The 22,636-nt window shown below is 47.8% G+C and overlaps 1 protein-coding gene across 1 annotated transcript in view; it reads right to left on the reverse strand.

Annotated features, from left to right (window-relative positions):
• LOC146853998 (membrane-spanning 4-domains subfamily A member 4A-like) overlaps positions 1 to 22,636 on the reverse strand; it is a 173,868-nt gene that overhangs the window by 73,229 nt on the left and 78,003 nt on the right. The window contains exon 3 of the mRNA XM_085650468.1: positions 19,939 to 20,058. Within this exon, the coding sequence (XP_085506594.1) occupies positions 19,939 to 20,058 (120 nt within the window). The remainder of the gene's footprint in view (positions 1 to 19,938; positions 20,059 to 22,636) is intronic.

Here is a 22,636-nt window from a genome sequence, read left to right on the forward strand (position 1 = left end):
CTGTGCCTCATGGGACCAGTCCAGCCCTAACTGCAAAGCCATGCCTTCCCTGGACCAGAAACAAGCTTCCTAGGACCGGTTTCTGGCATTTCAGCCGTCTTCAGCCAGGCTTGCTTGAATCCAGTGGCAAAGTGAGCAAGGGACTCACGTCTGAGCATACCCTGCCAACTTATGGCGAACAAAGCAGTACAAAAGGGGGTGGTGATGGACGGAGCATCAGAACCAATCAAACACTCACACCCAGTCAACAGATCTGGGTTTGATCCATCACCATTTTTTAGCCCACTCTGCCACCCCAGTTCAGACATGGCCATATGCAAATCAGTCTGACCCTGTGCCTCATGGGACCAGTCCAGCCCTAACTGCAAAGCCATGCCTTCCCTGGACCAGAAACAAGCTTCCTAGGACCGGTTTCTGGCATTTCAGCCGTCTTCAGCCAGGCTTGCTTGAATCCAGTGGCAAAGTGAGCAAGGGACTCACGTCTGAGCATACCCTGCCAACTTATGGCGAACAAAGCAGTACAAAGGGGGTGGTGATGGACGGAGCATCAGAACCAATCAAACACTCACACCCAGTCAACAGATCTGGGTTTGATCCATCACCATTTTTTAGCCCACTCTGCCACCCCAGTTCAGACATGGCCATATGCAAATCAGTCTGACCCTGTGCCTCATGGGACCAGTCCAGCCCTAACTGCAAAGCCATGCCTTCCCTGGACCAGAAACAAGCTTCCTAGGACCGGTTTCTGGCATTTCAGCCGTCTTCAGCCAGGCTTGCTTGAATCCAGTGGCAAAGTGAGCAAGGGACTCACGTCTGAGCATACCCTGCCAACTTATGGCGAACAAAGCAGTACAAAAGGGGGTGGTGATGGACGGAGCATCAGAACCAATCAAACACTCACACCCAGTCAACAGATCTGGGTTTGATCCATCACCATTTTTTAGCCCACTCTGCCACCCCAGTTCAGACATGGCCATATGCAAATCAGTCTGACCCTGTGCCTCATGGGACCAGTCCAGCCCTAACTGCAAAGCCATGCCTTCCCTGGACCAGAAACAAGCTTCCTAGGACCGGTTTCTGGCATTTCAGCCGTCTTCAGCCAGGCTTGCTTGAATCCAGTGGCAAAGTGAGCAAGGGACTCACGTCTGAGCATACCCTGCCAACTTATGGCGAACAAAGCAGTACAAAAGGGGGTGGTGATGGACGGAGCATCAGAACCAATCAAACACTCACACCCAGTCAACAGATCTGGGTTTGATCCATCACCATTTTTTTAGCCCACTCTGCCACCCCAGTTCAGACATGGCCATATGCAAATCAGTCTGACCCTGTGCCTCATGGGACCAGTCCAGCCCTAACTGCAAAGCCATGCCTTCCCTGGACCAGAAACAAGCTTCCTAGGACCGGTTTCTGGCATTTCAGCCGTCTTCAGCCAGGCTTGCTTGAATCCAGTGGCAAAGTGAGCAAGGGACTCACGTCTGAGCATACCCTGCCAACTTATGGCGAACAAAGCAGTACAAAAGGGGGTGGTGATGGACGGAGCATCAGAACCAATCAAACACTCACACCCAGTCAACAGATCTGGGTTTGATCCATCACCATTTTTTAGCCCACTCTGCCACCCCAGTTCAGACATGGCCATATGCAAATCAGTCTGACCCTGTGCCTCATGGGACCAGTCCAGCCCTAACTGCAAAGCCATGCCTTCCCTGGACCAGAAACAAGCTTCCTAGGACCGGTTTCTGGCATTTCAGCCGTCTTCAGCCAGGCTTGCTTGAATCCAGTGGCAAAGTGAGCAAGGGACTCACGTCTGAGCATACCCTGCCAACTTATGGCGAACAAAGCAGTACAAAAGGGGGTGGTGATGGACGGAGCATCAGAACCAATCAAACACTCACACCCAGTCAACAGATCTGGGTTTGATCCATCACCATTTTTTAGCCCACTCTGCCACCCCAGTTCAGACATGGCCATATGCAAATCAGTCTGACCCTGTGCCTCATGGGACCAGTCCAGCCCTAACTGCAAAGCCATGCCTTCCCTGGACCAGAAACAAGCTTCCTAGGACCGGTTTCTGGCATTTCAGCCGTCTTCAGCCAGGCTTGCTTGAATCCAGTGGCAAAGTGAGCAAGGGACTCACGTCTGAGCATACCCTGCCAACTTATGGCGAACAAAGCAGTACAAAAGGGGGTGGTGATGGACGGAGCATCAGAACCAATCAAACACTCACACCCAGTCAACAGATCTGGGTTTGATCCATCACCATTTTTTAGCCCACTCTGCCACCCCAGTTCAGACATGGTGAGCAAAAAAACGATGGATTTAGGCCCAGATCTCTGTACTGGGGTGAATGTATGACATTGTTCTGCATTCTGTCCATCAATTGTTGTTTTTGCATTTGTCACCCCGAGTGTGAAGGGTATGCCCAGACGTGGGTCCCTTGCTCTCCATGCCACTGGAATCAAGCTATCCTGGCTGAAGAGGGGTGAAACCCCGAAACCGGTCCTAGGATGCTTGTTTCCTCTCCAGGGAGGACCTGGCTTGGCAGTTCGGACTAGACTGTTCCCATGAGGCACAGGGTCAAGACTGATTTGCATATGGCTGGGTTCAAACTGGAATGGCATGGTGAGCAAAAAAACGATGGATTTAGGCCCAGATCTCTGTACTGGGGTGAATGTATGACATTGTTCTGCATTCTGTCCATCAATTGTTGTTTTTGCATTTGTCACCCCGAGTGTGAAGGGTATGCCCAGACGTGGGTCCCTTGCTCTCCATGCCACTGGAATCAAGCTATCCTGGCTGAAGAGGGGTGAAACCCCGAAACCGGTCCTAGGATGCTTGTTTCCTCTCCAGGGAGGACCTGGCTTGGCAGTTCGGACTAGACTGTTCCCATGAGGCACAGGGTCAAGACTGATTTGCATATGGCTGGGTTCAAACTGGAATGGCATGGTGAGCAAAAAAACGATGGATTTAGGCCCAGATCTCTGTACTGGGGTGAATGTATGACATTGTTCTGCATTCTGTCCATCAATTGTTGTTTTTGCATTTGTCACCCCGAGTGTGAAGGGTATGCCCAGACGTGGGTCCCTTGCTCTCCATGCCACTGGAATCAAGCTATCCTGGCTGAAGAGGGGTGAAACCCCGAAACCGGTCCTAGGATGCTTGTTTCCTCTCCAGGGAGGACCTGGCTTGGCAGTTCGGACTAGACTGTTCCCATGAGGCACAGGGTCAAGACTGATTTGCATATGGCTGGGTTCAAACTGGAATGGCATGGTGAGCAAAAAAACGATGGATTTAGGCCCAGATCTCTGTACTGGGGTGAATGTATGACATTGTTCTGCATTCTGTCCATCAATTGTTGTTTTTGCATTTGTCACCCCGAGTGTGAAGGGTATGCCCAGACGTGGGTCCCTTGCTCTCCATGCCACTGGAATCAAGCTATCCTGGCTGAAGAGGGGTGAAACCCCGAAACCGGTCCTAGGATGCTTGTTTCCTCTCCAGGGAGGACCTGGCTTGGCAGTTCGGACTAGACTGTTCCCATGAGGCACAGGGTCAAGACTGATTTGCATATGGCTGGGTTCAAACTGGAATGGCATGGTGAGCAAAAAAACGATGGATTTAGGCCCAGATCTCTGTACTGGGGTGAATGTATGACATTGTTCTGCATTCTGTCCATCAATTGTTGTTTTTGCATTTGTCACCCCGAGTGTGAAGGGTATGCCCAGACGTGGGTCCCTTGCTCTCCATGCCACTGGAATCAAGCTATCCTGGCTGAAGAGGGGTGAAACCCCGAAACCGGTCCTAGGATGCTTGTTTCCTCTCCAGGGAGGACCTGGCTTGGCAGTTCGGACTAGACTGTTCCCATGAGGCACAGGGTCAAGACTGATTTGCATATGGCTGGGTTCAAACTGGAATGGCATGGTGAGCAAAAAAACGATGGATTTAGGCCCAGATCTCTGTACTGGGGTGAATGTATGACATTGTTCTGCATTCTGTCCATCAATTGTTGTTTTTGCATTTGTCACCCCGAGTGTGAAGGGTATGCCCAGACGTGGGTCCCTTGCTCTCCATGCCACTGGAATCAAGCTATCCTGGCTGAAGAGGGGTGAAACCCCGAAACCGGTCCTAGGATGCTTGTTTCCTCTCCAGGGAGGACCTGGCTTGGCAGTTCGGACTAGACTGTTCCCATGAGGCACAGGGTCAAGACTGATTTGCATATGGCTGGGTTCAAACTGGAATGGCATGGTGAGCAAAAAAACGATGGATTTAGGCCCAGATCTCTGTACTGGGGTGAATGTATGACATTGTTCTGCATTCTGTCCATCAATTGTTGTTTTTGCATTTGTCACCCCGAGTGTGAAGGGTATGCCCAGACGTGGGTCCCTTGCTCTCCATGCCACTGGAATCAAGCTATCCTGGCTGAAGAGGGGTGAAACCCCGAAACCGGTCCTAGGATGCTTGTTTCCTCTCCAGGGAGGACCTGGCTTGGCAGTTCGGACTAGACTGTTCCCATGAGGCACAGGGTCAAGACTGATTTGCATATGGCTGGGTTCAAACTGGAATGGCATGGTGAGCAAAAAAACGATGGATTTAGGCCCAGATCTCTGTACTGGGGTGAATGTATGACATTGTTCTGCATTCTGTCCATCAATTGTTGTTTTTGCATTTGTCACCCCGAGTGTGAAGGGTATGCCCAGACGTGGGTCCCTTGCTCTCCATGCCACTGGAATCAAGCTATCCTGGCTGAAGAGGGGTGAAACCCCGAAACCGGTCCTAGGATGCTTGTTTCCTCTCCAGGGAGGACCTGGCTTGGCAGTTCGGACTAGACTGTTCCCATGAGGCACAGGGTCAAGACTGATTTGCATATGGCTGGGTTCAAACTGGAATGGCATGGTGAGCAAAAAAACGATGGATTTAGGCCCAGATCTCTGTACTGGGGTGAATGTATGACATTGTTCTGCATTCTGTCCATCAATTGTTGTTTTTGCATTTGTCACCCCGAGTGTGAAGGGTATGCCCAGACGTGGGTCCCTTGCTCTCCATGCCACTGGAATCAAGCTATCCTGGCTGAAGAGGGGTGAAACCCCGAAACCGGTCCTAGGATGCTTGTTTCCTCTCCAGGGAGGACCTGGCTTGGCAGTTCGGACTAGACTGTTCCCATGAGGCACAGGGTCAAGACTGATTTGCATATGGCTGGGTTCAAACTGGAATGGCATGGTGAGCAAAAAAAAAAAAAACGATGGATTTAGGCCCAGATCTCTGTACTGGGGTGAATGTATGACATTGTTCTGCATTCTGTCCATCAATTGTTGTTTTTGCATTTGTCACCCCGAGTGTGAAGGGTATGCCCAGACGTGGGTCCCTTGCTCTCCATGCCACTGGAATCAAGCTATCCTGGCTGAAGAGGGGTGAAACCCCGAAACCGGTCCTAGGATGCTTGTTTCCTCTCCAGGGAGGACCTGGCTTGGCAGTTCGGACTAGACTGTTCCCATGAGGCACAGGGTCAAGACTGATTTGCATATGGCTGGGTTCAAACTGGAATGGCATGGTGAGCAAAAAAACGATGGATTTAGGCCCAGATCTCTGTACTGGGGTGAATGTATGACATTGTTCTGCATTCTGTCCATCAATTGTTGTTTTTGCATTTGTCACCCCGAGTGTGAAGGGTATGCCCAGACGTGGGTCCCTTGCTCTCCATGCCACTGGAATCAAGCTATCCTGGCTGAAGAGGGGTGAAACCCCGAAACCGGTCCTAGGATGCTTGTTTCCTCTCCAGGGAGGACCTGGCTTGGCAGTTCGGACTAGACTGTTCCCATGAGGCACAGGGTCAAGACTGATTTGCATATGGCTGGGTTCAAACTGGAATGGCATGGTGAGCAAAAAAACGATGGATTTAGGCCCAGATCTCTGTACTGGGGTGAATGTATGACATTGTTCTGCATTCTGTCCATCAATTGTTGTTTTTGCATTTGTCACCCCGAGTGTGAAGGGTATGCCCAGACGTGGGTCCCTTGCTCTCCATGCCACTGGAATCAAGCTATCCTGGCTGAAGAGGGGTGAAACCCCGAAACCGGTCCTAGGATGCTTGTTTCCTCTCCAGGGAGGACCTGGCTTGGCAGTTCGGACTAGACTGTTCCCATGAGGCACAGGGTCAAGACTGATTTGCATATGGCTGGGTTCAAACTGGAATGGCATGGTGAGCAAAAAAACGATGGATTTAGGCCCAGATCTCTGTACTGGGGTGAATGTATGACATTGTTCTGCATTCTGTCCATCAATTGTTGTTTTTGCATTTGTCACCCCGAGTGTGAAGGGTATGCCCAGACGTGGGTCCCTTGCTCTCCATGCCACTGGAATCAAGCTATCCTGGCTGAAGAGGGGTGAAACCCCGAAACCGGTCCTAGGATGCTTGTTTCCTCTCCAGGGAGGACCTGGCTTGGCAGTTCGGACTAGACTGTTCCCATGAGGCACAGGGTCAAGACTGATTTGCATATGGCTGGGTTCAAACTGGAATGGCATGGTGAGCAAAAAAACGATGGATTTAGGCCCAGATCTCTGTACTGGGGTGAATGTATGACATTGTTCTGCATTCTGTCCATCAATTGTTGTTTTTGCATTTGTCACCCCGAGTGTGAAGGGTATGCCCAGACGTGGGTCCCTTGCTCTCCATGCCACTGGAATCAAGCTATCCTGGCTGAAGAGGGGTGAAACCCCGAAACCGGTCCTAGGATGCTTGTTTCCTCTCCAGGGAGGACCTGGCTTGGCAGTTCGGACTAGACTGTTCCCATGAGGCACAGGGTCAAGACTGATTTGCATATGGCTGGGTTCAAACTGGAATGGCATGGTGAGCAAAAAAACGATGGATTTAGGCCCAGATCTCTGTACTGGGGAGAATGTATGACATTGTTCTGCATTCTGTCCATCAATTGTTGTTTTTGCATTTGTCACCCCGAGTGTGAAGGGTATGCCCAGACGTGGGTCCCTTGCTCTCCATGCCACTGGAATCAAGCTATCCTGGCTGAAGAGGGGTGAAACCCCGAAACCGGTCCTAGGATGCTTGTTTCCTCTCCAGGGAGGACCTGGCTTGGCAGTTCGGACTAGACTGTTCCCATGAGGCACAGGGTCAAGACTGATTTGCATATGGCTGGGTTCAAACTGGAATGGCATGGTGAGCAAAAAAACGATGGATTTAGGCCCAGATCTCTGTACTGGGGTGAATGTATGACATTGTTCTGCATTCTGTCCATCAATTGTTGTTTTTGCATTTGTCACCCCGAGTGTGAAGGGTATGCCCAGACGTGGGTCCCTTGCTCTCCATGCCACTGGAATCAAGCTATCCTGGCTGAAGAGGGGTGAAACCCCGAAACCGGTCCTAGGATGCTTGTTTCCTCTCCAGGGAGGACCTGGCTTGGCAGTTCGGACTAGACTGTTCCCATGAGGCACAGGGTCAAGACTGATTTGCATATGGCTGGGTTCAAACTGGAATGGCATGGTGAGCAAAACAACGATGGATTTAGGCCCAGATCTCTGTACTGGGGTGAATGTATGACATTGTTCTGCATTCTGTCCATCAATTGTTGTTTTTGCATTTGTCACCCCGAGTGTGAAGGGTATGCCCAGACGTGGGTCCCTTGCTCTCCATGCCACTGGAATCAAGCTATCCTGGCTGAAGAGGGGTGAAACCCCGAAACCGGTCCTAGGATGCTTGTTTCCTCTCCAGGGAGGACCTGGCTTGGCAGTTCGGACTAGACTGTTCCCATGAGGCACAGGGTCAAGACTGATTTGCATATGGCTGGGTTCAAACTGGAATGGCATGGTGAGCAAAAAAACGATGGATTTAGGCCCAGATCTCTGTACTGGGGTGAATGTATGACATTGTTCTGCATTCTGTCCATCAATTGTTGTTTTTGCATTTGTCACCCCGAGTGTGAAGGGTATGCCCAGACGTGGGTCCCTTGCTCTCCATGCCACTGGAATCAAGCTATCCTGGCTGAAGAGGGGTGAAACCCCGAAACCGGTCCTAGGATGCTTGTTTCCTCTCCAGGGAGGACCTGGCTTGGCAGTTCGGACTAGACTGTTCCCATGAGGCACAGGGTCAAGACTGATTTGCATATGGCTGGGTTCAAACTGGAATGGCATGGTGAGCAAAAAAACGATGGATTTAGGCCCAGATCTCTGTACTGGGGTGAATGTATGACATTGTTCTGCATTCTGTCCATCAATTGTTGTTTTTGCATTTGTCACCCCGAGTGTGAAGGGTATGCCCAGACGTGGGTCCCTTGCTCTCCATGCCACTGGAATCAAGCTATCCTGGCTGAAGAGGGGTGAAACCCCGAAACCGGTCCTAGGATGCTTGTTTCCTCTCCAGGGAGGACCTGGCTTGGCAGTTCGGACTAGACTGTTCCCATGAGGCACAGGGTCAAGACTGATTTGCATATGGCTGGGTTCAAACTGGAATGGCATGGTGAGCAAAAAAACGATGGATTTAGGCCCAGATCTCTGTACTGGGGTGAATGTATGACATTGTTCTGCATTCTGTCCATCAATTGTTGTTTTTGCATTTGTCACCCCGAGTGTGAAGGGTATGCCCAGACGTGGGTCCCTTGCTCTCCATGCCACTGGAATCAAGCTATCCCGGCTGAAGAGGGGTGAAACCCCGAAACCGGTCCTAGGATGCTTGTTTCCTCTCCAGGGAGGACCTGGCTTGGCAGTTCGGACTAGACTGTTCCCATGAGGCACAGGGTCAAGACTGATTTGCATATGGCTGGGTTCAAACTGGAATGGCATGGTGAGCAAAAAAACGATGGATTTAGGCCCAGATCTCTGTACTGGGGTGAATGTATGACATTGTTCTGCATTCTGTCCATCAATTGTTGTTTTTGCATTTGTCACCCCGAGTGTGAAGGGTATGCCCAGACGTGGGTCCCTTGCTCTCCATGCCACTGGAATCAAGCTATCCTGGCTGAAGAGGGGTGAAACCCCGAAACCGGTCCTAGGATGCTTGTTTCCTCTCCAGGGAGGACCTGGCTTGGCAGTTCGGACTAGACTGTTCCCATGAGGCACAGGGTCAAGACTGATTTGCATATGGCTGGGTTCAAACTGGAATGGCATGGTGAGCAAAAAAACGATGGATTTAGGCCCAGATCTCTGTACTGGGGTGAATGTATGACATTGTTCTGCATTCTGTCCATCAATTGTTGTTTTTGCATTTGTCACCCCGAGTGTGAAGGGTATGCCCAGACGTGGGTCCCTTGCTCTCCATGCCACTGGAATCAAGCTATCCTGGCTGAAGAGGGGTGAAACCCCGAAACCGGTCCTAGGATGCTTGTTTCCTCTCCAGGGAGGACCTGGCTTGGCAGTTCGGACTAGACTGTTCCCATGAGGCACAGGGTCAAGACTGATTTGCATATGGCTGGGTTCAAACTGGAATGGCATGGTGAGCAAAAAAACGATGGATTTAGGCCCAGATCTCTGTACTGGGGTGAATGTATGACATTGTTCTGCATTCTGTCCATCAATTGTTGTTTTTGCATTTGTCACCCCGAGTGTGAAGGGTATGCCCAGACGTGGGTCCCTTGCTCTCCATGCCACTGGAATCAAGCTATCCTGGCTGAAGAGGGGTGAAACCCCGAAACCGGTCCTAGGATGCTTGTTTCCTCTCCAGGGAGGACCTGGCTTGGCAGTTCGGACTAGACTGTTCCCATGAGGCACAGGGTCAAGACTGATTTGCATATGGCTGGGTTCAAACTGGAATGGCATGGTGAGCAAAAAAACGATGGATTTAGGCCCAGATCTCTGTACTGGGGTGAATGTATGACATTGTTCTGCATTCTGTCCATCAATTGTTGTTTTTGCATTTGTCACCCCGAGTGTGAAGGGTATGCCCAGACGTGGGTCCCTTGCTCTCCATGCCACTGGAATCAAGCTATCCTGGCTGAAGAGGGGTGAAACCCCGAAACCGGTCCTAGGATGCTTGTTTCCTCTCCAGGGAGGACCTGGCTTGGCAGTTCGGACTAGACTGTTCCCATGAGGCACAGGGTCAAGACTGATTTGCATATGGCTGGGTTCAAACTGGAATGGCATGGTGAGCAAAAAAACGATGGATTTAGGCCCAGATCTCTGTACTGGGGTGAATGTATGACATTGTTCTGCATTCTGTCCATCAATTGTTGTTTTTGCATTTGTCACCCCGAGTGTGAAGGGTATGCCCAGACGTGGGTCCCTTGCTCTCCATGCCACTGGAATCAAGCTATCCTGGCTGAAGAGGGGTGAAACCCCGAAACCGGTCCTAGGATGCTTGTTTCCTCTCCAGGGAGGACCTGGCTTGGCAGTTCGGACTAGACTGTTCCCATGAGGCACAGGGTCAAGACTGATTTGCATATGGCTGGGTTCAAACTGGAATGGCATGGTGAGCAAAAAAACGATGGATTTAGGCCCAGATCTCTGTACTGGGGTGAATGTATGACATTGTTCTGCATTCTGTCCATCAATTGTTGTTTTTGCATTTGTCACCCCGAGTGTGAAGGGTATGCCCAGACGTGGGTCCCTTGCTCTCCATGCCACTGGAATCAAGCTATCCTGGCTGAAGAGGGGTGAAACCCCGAAACCGGTCCTAGGATGCTTGTTTCCTCTCCAGGGAGGACCTGGCTTGGCAGTTCGGACTAGACTGTTCCCATGAGGCACAGGGTCAAGACTGATTTGCATATGGCTGGGTTCAAACTGGAATGGCATGGTGAGCAAAAAAACGATGGATTTAGGCCCAGATCTCTGTACTGGGGTGAATGTATGACATTGTTCTGCATTCTGTCCATCAATTGTTGTTTTTGCATTTGTCACCCCGAGTGTGAAGGGTATGCCCAGACGTGGGTCCCTTGCTCTCCATGCCACTGGAATCAAGCTATCCTGGCTGAAGAGGGGTGAAACCCCGAAACCGGTCCTAGGATGCTTGTTTCCTCTCCAGGGAGGACCTGGCTTGGCAGTTCGGACTAGACTGTTCCCATGAGGCACAGGGTCAAGACTGATTTGCATATGGCTGGGTTCAAACTGGAATGGCATGGTGAGCAAAAAAACGATGGATTTAGGCCCAGATCTCTGTAATGGGGTGAATGTATGACATTGTTCTGCATTCTGTCCATCAATTGTTGTTTTTGCATTTGTCACCCCGAGTGTGAAGGGTATGCCCAGACGTGGGTCCCTTGCTCTCCATGCCACTGGAATCAAGCTATCCTGGCTGAAGAGGGGTGAAACCCCGAAACCGGTCCTAGGATGCTTGTTTCCTCTCCAGGGAGGACCTGGCTTGGCAGTTCGGACTAGACTGTTCCCATGAGGCACAGGGTCAAGACTGATTTGCATATGGCTGGGTTCAAACTGGAATGGCATGGTGAGCAAAAAAACGATGGATTTAGGCCCAGATCTCTGTACTGGGGTGAATGTATGACATTGTTCTGCATTCTGTCCATCAATTGTTGTTTTTGCATTTGTCACCCCGAGTGTGAAGGGTATGCCCAGACGTGGGTCCCTTGCTCTCCATGCCACTGGAATCAAGCTATCCTGGCTGAAGAGGGGTGAAACCCCGAAACCGGTCCTAGGATGCTTGTTTCCTCTCCAGGGAGGACCTGGCTTGACAGTTCGGACTAGACTGTTCCCATGAGGCACAGGGTCAAGACTGATTTGCATATGGCTGGGTTCAAACTGGAATGGCATGGTGAGCAAAAAAACGATGGATTTAGGCCCAGATCTCTGTACTGGGGTGAATGTATGACATTGTTCTGCATTCTGTCCATCAATTGTTGTTTTTGCATTTGTCACCCCGAGTGTGAAGGGTATGCCCAGACGTGGGTCCCTTGCTCTCCATGCCACTGGAATCAAGCTATCCTGGCTGAAGAGGGGTGAAACCCCGAAACCGGTCCTAGGATGCTTGTTTCCTCTCCAGGGAGGACCTGGCTTGGCAGTTCGGACTAGACTGTTCCCATGAGGCACAGGGTCAAGACTGATTTGCATATGGCTGGGTTCAAACTGGAATGGCATGGTGAGCAAAAAAACGATGGATTTAGGCCCAGATCTCTGTACTGGGGTGAATGTATGACATTGTTCTGCATTCTGTCCATCAATTGTTGTTTTTGCATTTGTCACCCCGAGTGTGAAGGGTATGCCCAGACGTGGGTCCCTTGCTCTCCATGCCACTGGAATCAAGCTATCCTGGCTGAAGAGGGGTGAAACCCCGAAACCGGTCCTAGGATGCTTGTTTCCTCTCCAGGGAGGACCTGGCTTGGCAGTTCGGACTAGACTGTTCCCATGAGGCACAGGGTCAAGACTGATTTGCATATGGCTGGGTTCAAACTGGAATGGCATGGTGAGCAAAAAAACGATGGATTTAGGCCCAGATCTCTGTACTGGGGTGAATGTATGACATTGTTCTGCATTCTGTCCATCAATTGTTGTTTTTGCATTTGTCACCCCGAGTGTGAAGGGTATGCCCAGACGTGGGTCCCTTGCTCTCCATGCCACTGGAATCAAGCTATCCTGGCTGAAGAGGGGTGAAACCCCGAAACCGGTCCTAGGATGCTTGTTTCCTCTCCAGGGAGGACCTGGCTTGGCAGTTCGGACTAGACTGTTCCCATGAGGCACAGGGTCAAGACTGATTTGCATATGGCTGGGTTCAAACTGGAATGGCATGGTGAGCAAAAAAACGATGGATTTAGGCCCAGATCTCTGTACTGGGGTGAATGTATGACATTGTTCTGCATTCTGTCCATCAATTGTTGTTTTTGCATTTGTCACCCCGAGTGTGAAGGGTATGCCCAGACGTGGGTCCCTTGCTCTCCATGCCACTGGAATCAAGCTATCCTGGCTGAAGAGGGGTGAAACCCCGAAACCGGTCCTAGGATGCTTGTTTCCTCTCCAGGGAGGACCTGGCTTGGCAGTTCGGACTAGACTGTTCCCATGAGGCACAGGGTCAAGACTGATTTGCATATGGCTGGGTTCAAACTGGAATGGCATGGTGAGCAAAAAAACGATGGATTTAGGCCCAGATCTCTGTACTGGGGTGAATGTATGACATTGTTCTGCATTCTGTCCATCAATTGTTGTTTTTGCATTTGTCACCCCGAGTGTGAAGGGTATGCCCAGACGTGGGTCCCTTGCTCTCCATGCCACTGGAATCAAGCTATCCTGGCTGAAGAGGGGTGAAACCCCGAAACCGGTCCTAGGATGCTTGTTTCCTCTCCAGGGAGGACCTGGCTTGGCAGTTCGGACTAGACTGTTCCCATGAGGCACAGGGTCAAGACTGATTTGCATATGGCTGGGTTCAAACTGGAATGGCATGGTGAGCAAAAAAACGATGGATTTAGGCCCAGATCTCTGTACTGGGGTGAATGTATGACATTGTTCTGCATTCTGTCCATCAATTGTTGTTTTTGCATTTGTCACCCCGAGTGTGAAGGGTATGCCCAGACGTGGGTCCCTTGCTCTCCATGCCACTGGAATCAAGCTATCCTGGCTGAAGAGGGGTGAAACCCCGAAACCGGTCCTAGGATGCTTGTTTCCTCTCCAGGGAGGACCTGGCTTGGCAGTTCGGACTAGACTGTTCCCATGAGGCACAGGGTCAAGACTGATTTGCATATGGCTGGGTTCAAACTGGAATGGCATGGTGAGCAAAAAAACGATGGATTTAGGCCCAGATCTCTGTACTGGGGTGAATGTATGACATTGTTCTGCATTCTGTCCATCAATTGTTGTTTTTGCATTTGTCACCCCGAGTGTGAAGGGTATGCCCAGACGTGGGTCCCTTGCTCTCCATGCCACTGGAATCAAGCTATCCTGGCTGAAGAGGGGTGAAACCCCGAAACCGGTCCTAGGATGCTTGTTTGCTCTCCAGGGAGGACCTGGCTTGGCAGTTCGGACTAGACTGTTCCCATGAGGCACAGGGTCAAGACTGATTTGCATATGGCTGGGTTCAAACTGGAATGGCATGGTGAGCAAAAAAACGATGGATTTAGGCCCAGATCTCTGTACTGGGGTGAATGTATGACATTGTTCTGCATTCTGTCCATCAATTGTTGTTTTTGCATTTGTCACCCCGAGTGTGAAGGGTATGCCCAGACGTGGGTCCCTTGCTCTCCATGCCACTGGAATCAAGCTATCCTGGCTGAAGAGGGGTGAAACCCCGAAACCGGTCCTAGGATGCTTGTTTCCTCTCCAGGGAGGACCTGGCTTGGCAGTTCGGACTAGACTGTTCCCATGAGGCACAGGGTCAAGACTGATTTGCATATGGCTGGGTTCAAACTGGAATGGCATGGTGAGCAAAAAAACGATGGATTTAGGCCCAGATCTCTGTACTGGGGTGAATGTATGACATTGTTCTGCATTCTGTCCATCAATTGTTGTTTTTGCATTTGTCACCCCGAGTGTGAAGGGTATGCCCAGACGTGGGTCCCTTGCTCTCCATGCCACTGGAATCAAGCTATCCTGGCTGAAGAGGTTGAAACCCCGAAACCGGTCCTAGGATGCTTGTTTCCTCTCCAGGGAGGACCTGGCTTGGCAGTTCGGACTAGACTGTTCCCATGAGGCACAGGGTCAAGACTGATTTGCATATGGCTGGGTTCAAACTGGAATGGCATGGTGAGCAAAAAAACGATGGATTTAGGCCCAGATCTCTGTACTGGGGTGAATGTATGACATTGTTCTGCATTCTGTCCATCAATTGTTGTTTTTGCATTTGTCACCCCGAGTGTGAAGGGTATGCCCAGACGTGGGTCCCTTGCTCTCCATGCCACTGGAATCAAGCTATCCTGGCTGAAGAGGGGTGAAACCCCGAAACCGGTCCTAGGATGCTTGTTTCCTCTCCAGGGAGGACCTGGCTTGGCAGTTCGGACTAGACTGTTCCCATGAGGCACAGGGTCAAGACTGATTTGCATATGGCTGGGTTCAAACTGGAATGGCATGGTGAGCAAAAAAACGATGGATTTAGGCCCAGATCTCTGTACTGGGGTGAATGTATGACATTGTTCTGCATTCTGTCCATCAATTGTTGTTTTTGCATTTGTCACCCCGAGTGTGAAGGGTATGCCCAGACGTGGGTCCCTTGCTCTCCATGCCACTGGAATCAAGCTATCCTGGCTGAAGAGGGGTGAAACCCCGAAACCGGTCCTAGGATGCTTGTTTCCTCTCCAGGGAGGACCTGGCTTGACAGTTCGGACTAGACTGTTCCCATGAGGCACAGGGTCAAGACTGATTTGCATATGGCTGGGTTCAAACTGGAATGGCATGGTGAGCAAAAAAACGATGGATTTAGGCCCAGATCTCTGTACTGGGGTGAATGTATGACATTGTTCTGCATTCTGTCCATCAATTGTTGTTTTTGCATTTGTCACCCCGAGTGTGAAGGGTATGCCCAGACGTGGGTCCCTTGCTCTCCATGCCACTGGAATCAAGCTATCCTGGCTGAAGAGGGGTGAAACCCCGAAACCGGTCCTAGGATGCTTGTTTCCTCTCCAGGGAGGACCTGGCTTGGCAGTTCGGACTAGACTGTTCCCATGAGGCACAGGGTCAAGACTGATTTGCATATGGCTGGGTTCAAACTGGAATGGCATGGTGAGCAAAAAAACGATGGATTTAGGCCCAGATCTCTGTACTGGGGTGAATGTATGACATTGTTCTGCATTCTGTCCATCAATTGTTGTTTTTGCATTTGTCACCCCGAGTGTGAAGGGTATGCCCAGACGTGGGTCCCTTGCTCTCCATGCCACTGGAATCAAGCTATCCTGGCTGAAGAGGGGTGAAACCCCGAAACCGGTCCTAGGATGCTTGTTTCCTCTCCAGGGAGGACCTGGCTTGGCAGTTCGGACTAGACTGTTCCCATGAGGCACAGGGTCAAGACTGATTTGCATATGGCTGGGTTCAAACTGGAATGGCATGGTGAGCAAAAAAACGATGGATTTAGGCCCAGATCTCTGTAATGGGGTGAATGTATGACATTGTTCTGCATTCTGTCCATCAATTGTTGTTTTTGCATTTGTCACCCCGAGTGTGAAGGGTATGCCCAGACGTGGGTCCCTTGCTCTCCATGCCACTGGAATCAAGCTATCCTGGCTGAAGAGGGGTGAAACCCCGAAACCGGTCCTAGGATGCTTGTTTCCTCTCCAGGGAGGACCTGGCTTGGCAGTTCGGACTAGACTGTTCCCATGAGGCACAGGGTCAAGACTGATTTGCATATGGCTGGGTTCAAACTGGAATGGCATGGTGAGCAAAAAAACGATGGATTTAGGCCCAGATCTCTGTACTGGGGTGAATGTATGACATTGTTCTGCATTCTGTCCATCAATTGTTGTTTTTGCATTTGTCACCCCGAGTGTGAAGGGTATGCCCAGACGTGGGTCCCTTGCTCTCCATGCCACTGGAATCAAGCTATCCTGGCTGAAGAGGGGTGAAACCCCGAAACCGGTCCTAGGATGCTTGTTTCCTCTCCAGGGAGGACCTGGCTTGACAGTTCGGACTAGACTGTTCCCATGAGGCACAGGGTCAAGACTGATTTGCATATGGCTGGGTTCAAACTGGAATGGCATGGTGAGCAAAAAAACGATGGATTTAGGCCCAGATCTCTGTACTGGGGTGAATGTATGACATTGTTCTGCATTCTGTCCATCAATTGTTGTTTTTGCATTTGTCACCCCGAGTGTGAAGGGTATGCCCAGACGTGGGTCCCTTGCTCTCCATGCCACTGGAATCAAGCTATCCTGGCTGAAGAGGGGTGAAACCCCGAAACCGGTCCTAGGATGCTTGTTTCCTCTCCAGGGAGGACCTGGCTTGGCAGTTCGGACTAGACTGTTCCCATGAGGCACAGGGTCAAGACTGATTTGCATATGGCTGGGTTCAAACTGGAATGGCATGGTGAGCAAAAAAACGATGGATTTAGGCCCAGATCTCTGTACTGGGGTGAATGTATGACATTGTTCTGCATTCTGTCCATCAATTGTTGTTTTTGCATTTGTCACCCCGAGTGTGAAGGGTATGCCCAGACGTGGGTCCCTTGCTCTCCATGCCACTGGAATCAAGCTATCCTGGCTGAAGAGGGGTGAAACCCCGAAACCGGTCCTAGGATGCTTGTTTCCTCTCCAGGGAGGACCTGGCTTGGCAGTTCGGACTAGACTGTTCCCATGAGGCACAGGCTCAAGACTGATTTGCATATGGCTGGGTTCAAACTGGAATGGCATGGTGAGCAAAAAAACGATGGATTTAGGCCCAGATCTCTGTACTGGGGTGAATGTATGACATTGTTCTGCATTCTGTCCATCAATTGTTGTTTTTGCATCTTTTAGACCAGCACTGACCCTGAAAAGTAATTCTAAGCGTACTTACCTATGTATTTCCTTCCATAGGAATCCATTGTGTGCTTTTAAGCAGAAAAGTTTCTAAGTGTCTATTTTCACAAACTAAAAATATTCCTAAAAAATCGTCTGTATGACTTAAACACATTCTTTCAACTGTTTACAGGAGATTCACCTGTGCTGGATCCAGGATCCACCACTGAGTAAGAAAAAGTAACAATAACACTACTTACCTGCTAAGTGAATTTTCTGCCGTAGGATAACATTGATGATTCTATGTGAAAAATTTTCTAAGTGTCATCTTTTAAAATACAATAATAATCCTTAAAAATCACTACTGGAACCAAAACGCTTTTACTCAACTGTTTACAGGATCCAGTCCTGTGGTTAGAAAAGTAATCCATAAAGTAACTAATTGCATTTGACTAGAAATTCACATTGAGCTCAATGTTGCTTTGTGTTTGAAATTGTGTTGCCCATTGCAACAACTGTAACTACTGTACTTAAAAGTCTATTGCCTATTTGCAAAGTATTTAAACTAAAGTAATTCATTCTGAGAAAGTATATTTTTTATTGTAACGTATAATGTAATTAAAAAAATAAAATATCTAAAAATAAACAGTTTAAAAAATGTAGTAAATCAGTATAAAAAAAATGAGTATAACAATTAATACATAAAAAATTGTCATTTACAAAACCTTTGAAATTGACTGAAAAAACCATAGGTTTCAGGCCTGATATAGTTAGGAATTAGCATTTAAAAAAACCTTTGAAATTCACTGAAAAAACCATAGGTTTCAGGCCTGATATAGTTAGGAATTAGCATTTAAAAAACCTTTGAAATTCACTGAAAAAACCATAGGTTTCAGGCCTGATATAGTTAGGAATTAGCATTTAAAAAACCTTAGAAATTCACTGAAAAAACAATAAGTTTTAGGGGTGTTATAGTTAGCTGGAAATTTCACTTGAACAAAACCATTGAAATTCCTCCGATATAGTTAGTTGTACTAACTACATCTCGCGCACCCGCAATCCACTGCTGATGATGTCACATATTACATCATTCATGACATGGTCAGTGACATCACTGATGACATCTCAAATGACATGACTGATGACATAACTGATGACATCATCGAGTGAATGTGGTTTGGTTCGTTATTTAAATATGTATTATATATATAGCAATTTGCTTTGAAGAATGAGTGGATATATAAATATAAATATCTGGATGGAGGATTTATATTTTCAAAGTACATACATGGGGAATTATGAATAGTATATCAACACATACATCTATCTATGCCTACCTTCACAGGATCAGGGTAGTCAATATTTTTGTCACGATATTCTGTCAGGATTATATTTTGTTCCTCGATATTGTGATATAGAGACATTATGAGGTTGCAGGGTATGGGCTTAGCTTTGGGTAGGAATATTTGAATCTCTAGATTTGGTGTTTGTTATTAATGTAGTGGGGTCTCCCTTTATAGCAACTGTTAATATCAAAGTTTTAATACAGCATAAAAGAGGTGGTAGTAAATACATAATTTAATTGTAATAAATATTAAGCAGGAGTGGAAGGCATGCTCAAGTCGTATAACTGAAGACTGGGCTTTTGCAGGTTCTAACACTTGAAAAATCTGAAAATTGATGTGTCGTCGAATCAACATTTCAGACAACTAGGACAGTATCTGGACAACCTTTTTGTGAGCTGTATTTTTCAATATATACTGTTGCCATGCACCGGTGCAGGCACACTTGCGCCATGGTGCAAGGATGCCTGCGTTGTGGGGAGATTGTTTTTGTGCAGGAAGGGTTCCCTTCCTGCACAAAAACAATCTTAAATACCATATTCAACTTCTATGTGTGCTGCACTAGCACACATAGAACTTGTAAAACGTCATTTATTTAAAGGATTGTTTATGTGCAGGAAAGGACACCTTCCTGATCAAAAACAGTCATTAGAGGTGATTTCCTCTTTCTGTGTGCTGCAAAATTTCTCCTCGTTGCACCTTCCTGCGCCTTCCCTGCGGAGGCATAGCATACTGATGCATTTCCAGATTTACAGTTTCTCATCTGGAAATGTGTCTGGTTCCATGGGTGATGTGTGGGAACACCCACAGCAACACCCATGGAACACCCCTTTCACGCAAAGTGCTGCATGCAAATGGGCCATATTTACAAGGACAGGAAAAGTCACGCAGGGTGGCTTTTCCTGTCCTTGTAAAGATGGAGCAGTAAAATGGGCCCCCGTTATGTCACAAAAAGTGACGCACCGGTGGCACAAGGGACTTGTAAATCTGACCCCTGGTATTGTAAGTGGACAGAGCAGTGGATAAATAGACCAGGGCGCAGTAGTGTCACAGATGAACCACACTTTGGCATGGCATCTGGGTGCAGGAAGCAAGGTAAGCAGATATCTGATGGCGCATGGTATTGTTCATCTACCTATTTCTATAATCAGAATTGATTGAAGGTGGATGCAGATGTCTTCCCAGTCCTCAAACATTTTCAGTACTTGGCTTCTGAGGATGGTCAGGCACCTCTAATGACCTGTATAATTGCATACATTTGTCAGCCAGTGGACATTGAATGTTATTCTTGTACTCACTAACAATCCAATCCAGAAGGGTATGCCGATGATCACTGCAATGGAAAATACCATTCCTGATGAAATGGCAATAATGATGCCCAGGATTATCTCCATGAGACCAATCAGGATCTGGGCGACCTGAAATAAGAAATGAGACATTAGCAGAAGCAAAGTAAGCCTGTGGGTGGCATCATTGGTCTGAATCATTTTCTACAACCTATTCAGTGGGTATGTGTCTAGTGAGATTTTTAGCTCAGCTACCCGAACTCTGGCCTACTCTTCCAGACATCTAACATTGATTCCAAAACTGAAGTTGGGCAATCTAAACCCCTCCTGCAACTCAACACTTAGGATTTGTGTTGGGACATCCGGATCTTTAGCCTCCTGTACATATATAACTTTTTAAAATCATGAGTATTTACATTCCGCTTATTCAGCGGTATCTTCATTGCCATTCCCTAATTACACCTTCAACAGAGAGAATTGAGAATCGACTCGGTGTAGGTAGAATTGGAAAAAAACTGAAGTTACAGATGTCACAATCTTAGCATTACAGAGAAAAGAAATATCTCAGTTTAGACATATCTTACAGGCATAGACTGCTGAGTTGCTATTTAAGTTCCAGAGATATTACAGGTTCAGACAGCAGACAATACCTATGGCTAAATACATAAGTGTTAAAGCTTAGATTGTGTGGCCATCAAAAAAGGTGTACCATCAAAAGCTATTAGTACAGTTGATAAACTATCATCACAGTTAATAGCTACTGTGTCAGAATTTGGGTTTTTATTTGGTGTTTAGGAACCTTCAACAACCTAATAAACACCTCTTGGTTAGGCTAAAACTCATCTCCTAGAGAAACTCTGAACCACCCATTATAACCTTGGCACACGCAGTATGCAATTCCCCAGAAACATGTAAATTAACTTCAATCAGTACCAACAATTATAAAATCAGGAAACAACCCAATAACATTCTAAAACTGGTTTAGAGAAATAGAGAATCATATAATAAAAATAATTTAAAAAATTGTTCCAATTAGACAAAGAGAACTAGAGATATATAATTTCAAAGTGTAAAAATGGTCAAAGTTTACCAATAGGATCAATGAAAGTTTGAACATCTATTTACATTTAGGGACATTACCCCAACATGGTGACCAAAGGGCACAGTGTACCAGGAACGAAAACAAGGAACATTTACCAGCAAACTGTTCTGTTTCTTGGGTGTCGGAAGGTCTGGGGAGGTATCAGTAATCTTCCACTCTGGTACACTCCAGTGCTTAAAATCTGACTGGTGCTCCTCTGGGTGACACTAGCCACAGCTTTCAGAGGGAGACAGACCTCTCTGACCCTGCTTCTTGCTACATTTAAGAGTCCCAAACTTTCTTCATATTGGGAAAATCACTTATGGGCTCTATTCTAAAGCCTTTAGGTCCTCAGTTCAGGCTTTCAATTCTCTCTCCAGCCAGGGCTCTCCCAGGGTCAATTTCCAAGTGATCAGCTCAGCCTTCACCAGAGCGGCGGGCTTATACCTTTTATGTCCATGTACTAGGCACACAGGAGTTCAACCAGTTGACCCTTGAAGAGCAGTTCAAGTCCTTGGATGCCAGCTAGAGTCCTTTCCCCAGACAAACTCTGACATTTTTTCCTGGTCCAGAAATGTTCAGAAGAGGTGGAGGTGAGGTGTACAAATTACGTTGTGCACTTGCCAGCAATTGGAGAATTTCCTACAGCCAATACTGTATTCTTTCCCACCCTATCCCCACCTCTATTTTCATAACCTAATCTTTGGTTTACTGCAGAAATTCCCAGAATTCCTAAATCCAAGATGGCTCAACTCTTCTTCCATATGGAGGGGCTCTGGCTCACGCCTTGCCACTTTTTGTATTTATATGTGGTGCCCTCCCCTCTTCCAGTATCAACTTCTGCTAGGGTTGGAACGTGAAGCTCTAAAATGACTCAGGAAATTAATGTGGGCATCACTGTGTCAAAAGAATGAAGGCTGTCCTTTTTCTGCCAACTGTTTCTGTTCCTCTCCAATATTGCTAATTCCAGTTAAGTGGGCTTGGAGCTAAAGAAATTGTTCTCTGGTGGGAGCAGGGTCATTAACACTGTGTCAGGAATGTGAATTGTGGCTCCGGATTGGGCTGAGAGACAAAACAAGAGTCTGAACCAGTTGTCATTAAGGTAGTACAAACTACACTTTTTAAAAGTTACTTTCCCACTAAAGTTATGAAACATCTACTGCCACCATTAAATTTGATGTTTAAACCTATGTAGAAAATATCTTTGAATCATACTGCTAGCATTTTCCTACATACAGAAATTAAATGAGAATGTTATTTATACCTGGGACTGCTCACGGAAAATGTAGCATTATATACACAGTGAAAATGTCTTTTTGAAATTATTTGCTTTGAGAGCATACTAGTTGTAATATTATTTTGTTAAAATACACACATTTCGCCCATAAGTTAAAAGTTTATTTTTAATTAAAAATATATTTATCCCCTCCATACATGCTTACATATACTATAGCTCCATTTGGGATTATATTACCACACAGGCCTCACATCCTCTTCATGTCACAGGTGGCCACCTTGTCCTAGAGGGGAATCCAAAGTTCAATATGCCCATCTTATGCCATGGATAGCCATACGCTGTCAGAGGTGGAGGCAGATGCCTGAAGAGGGCACCTCATACTAGAGGTGGTC

Source organism: Triturus cristatus, chromosome 4_1, assembly GCF_964204655.1.
Source record: "Triturus cristatus chromosome 4_1, aTriCri1.1, whole genome shotgun sequence".
NCBI lineage: Eukaryota > Metazoa > Chordata > Amphibia > Caudata > Salamandridae > Triturus > Triturus cristatus.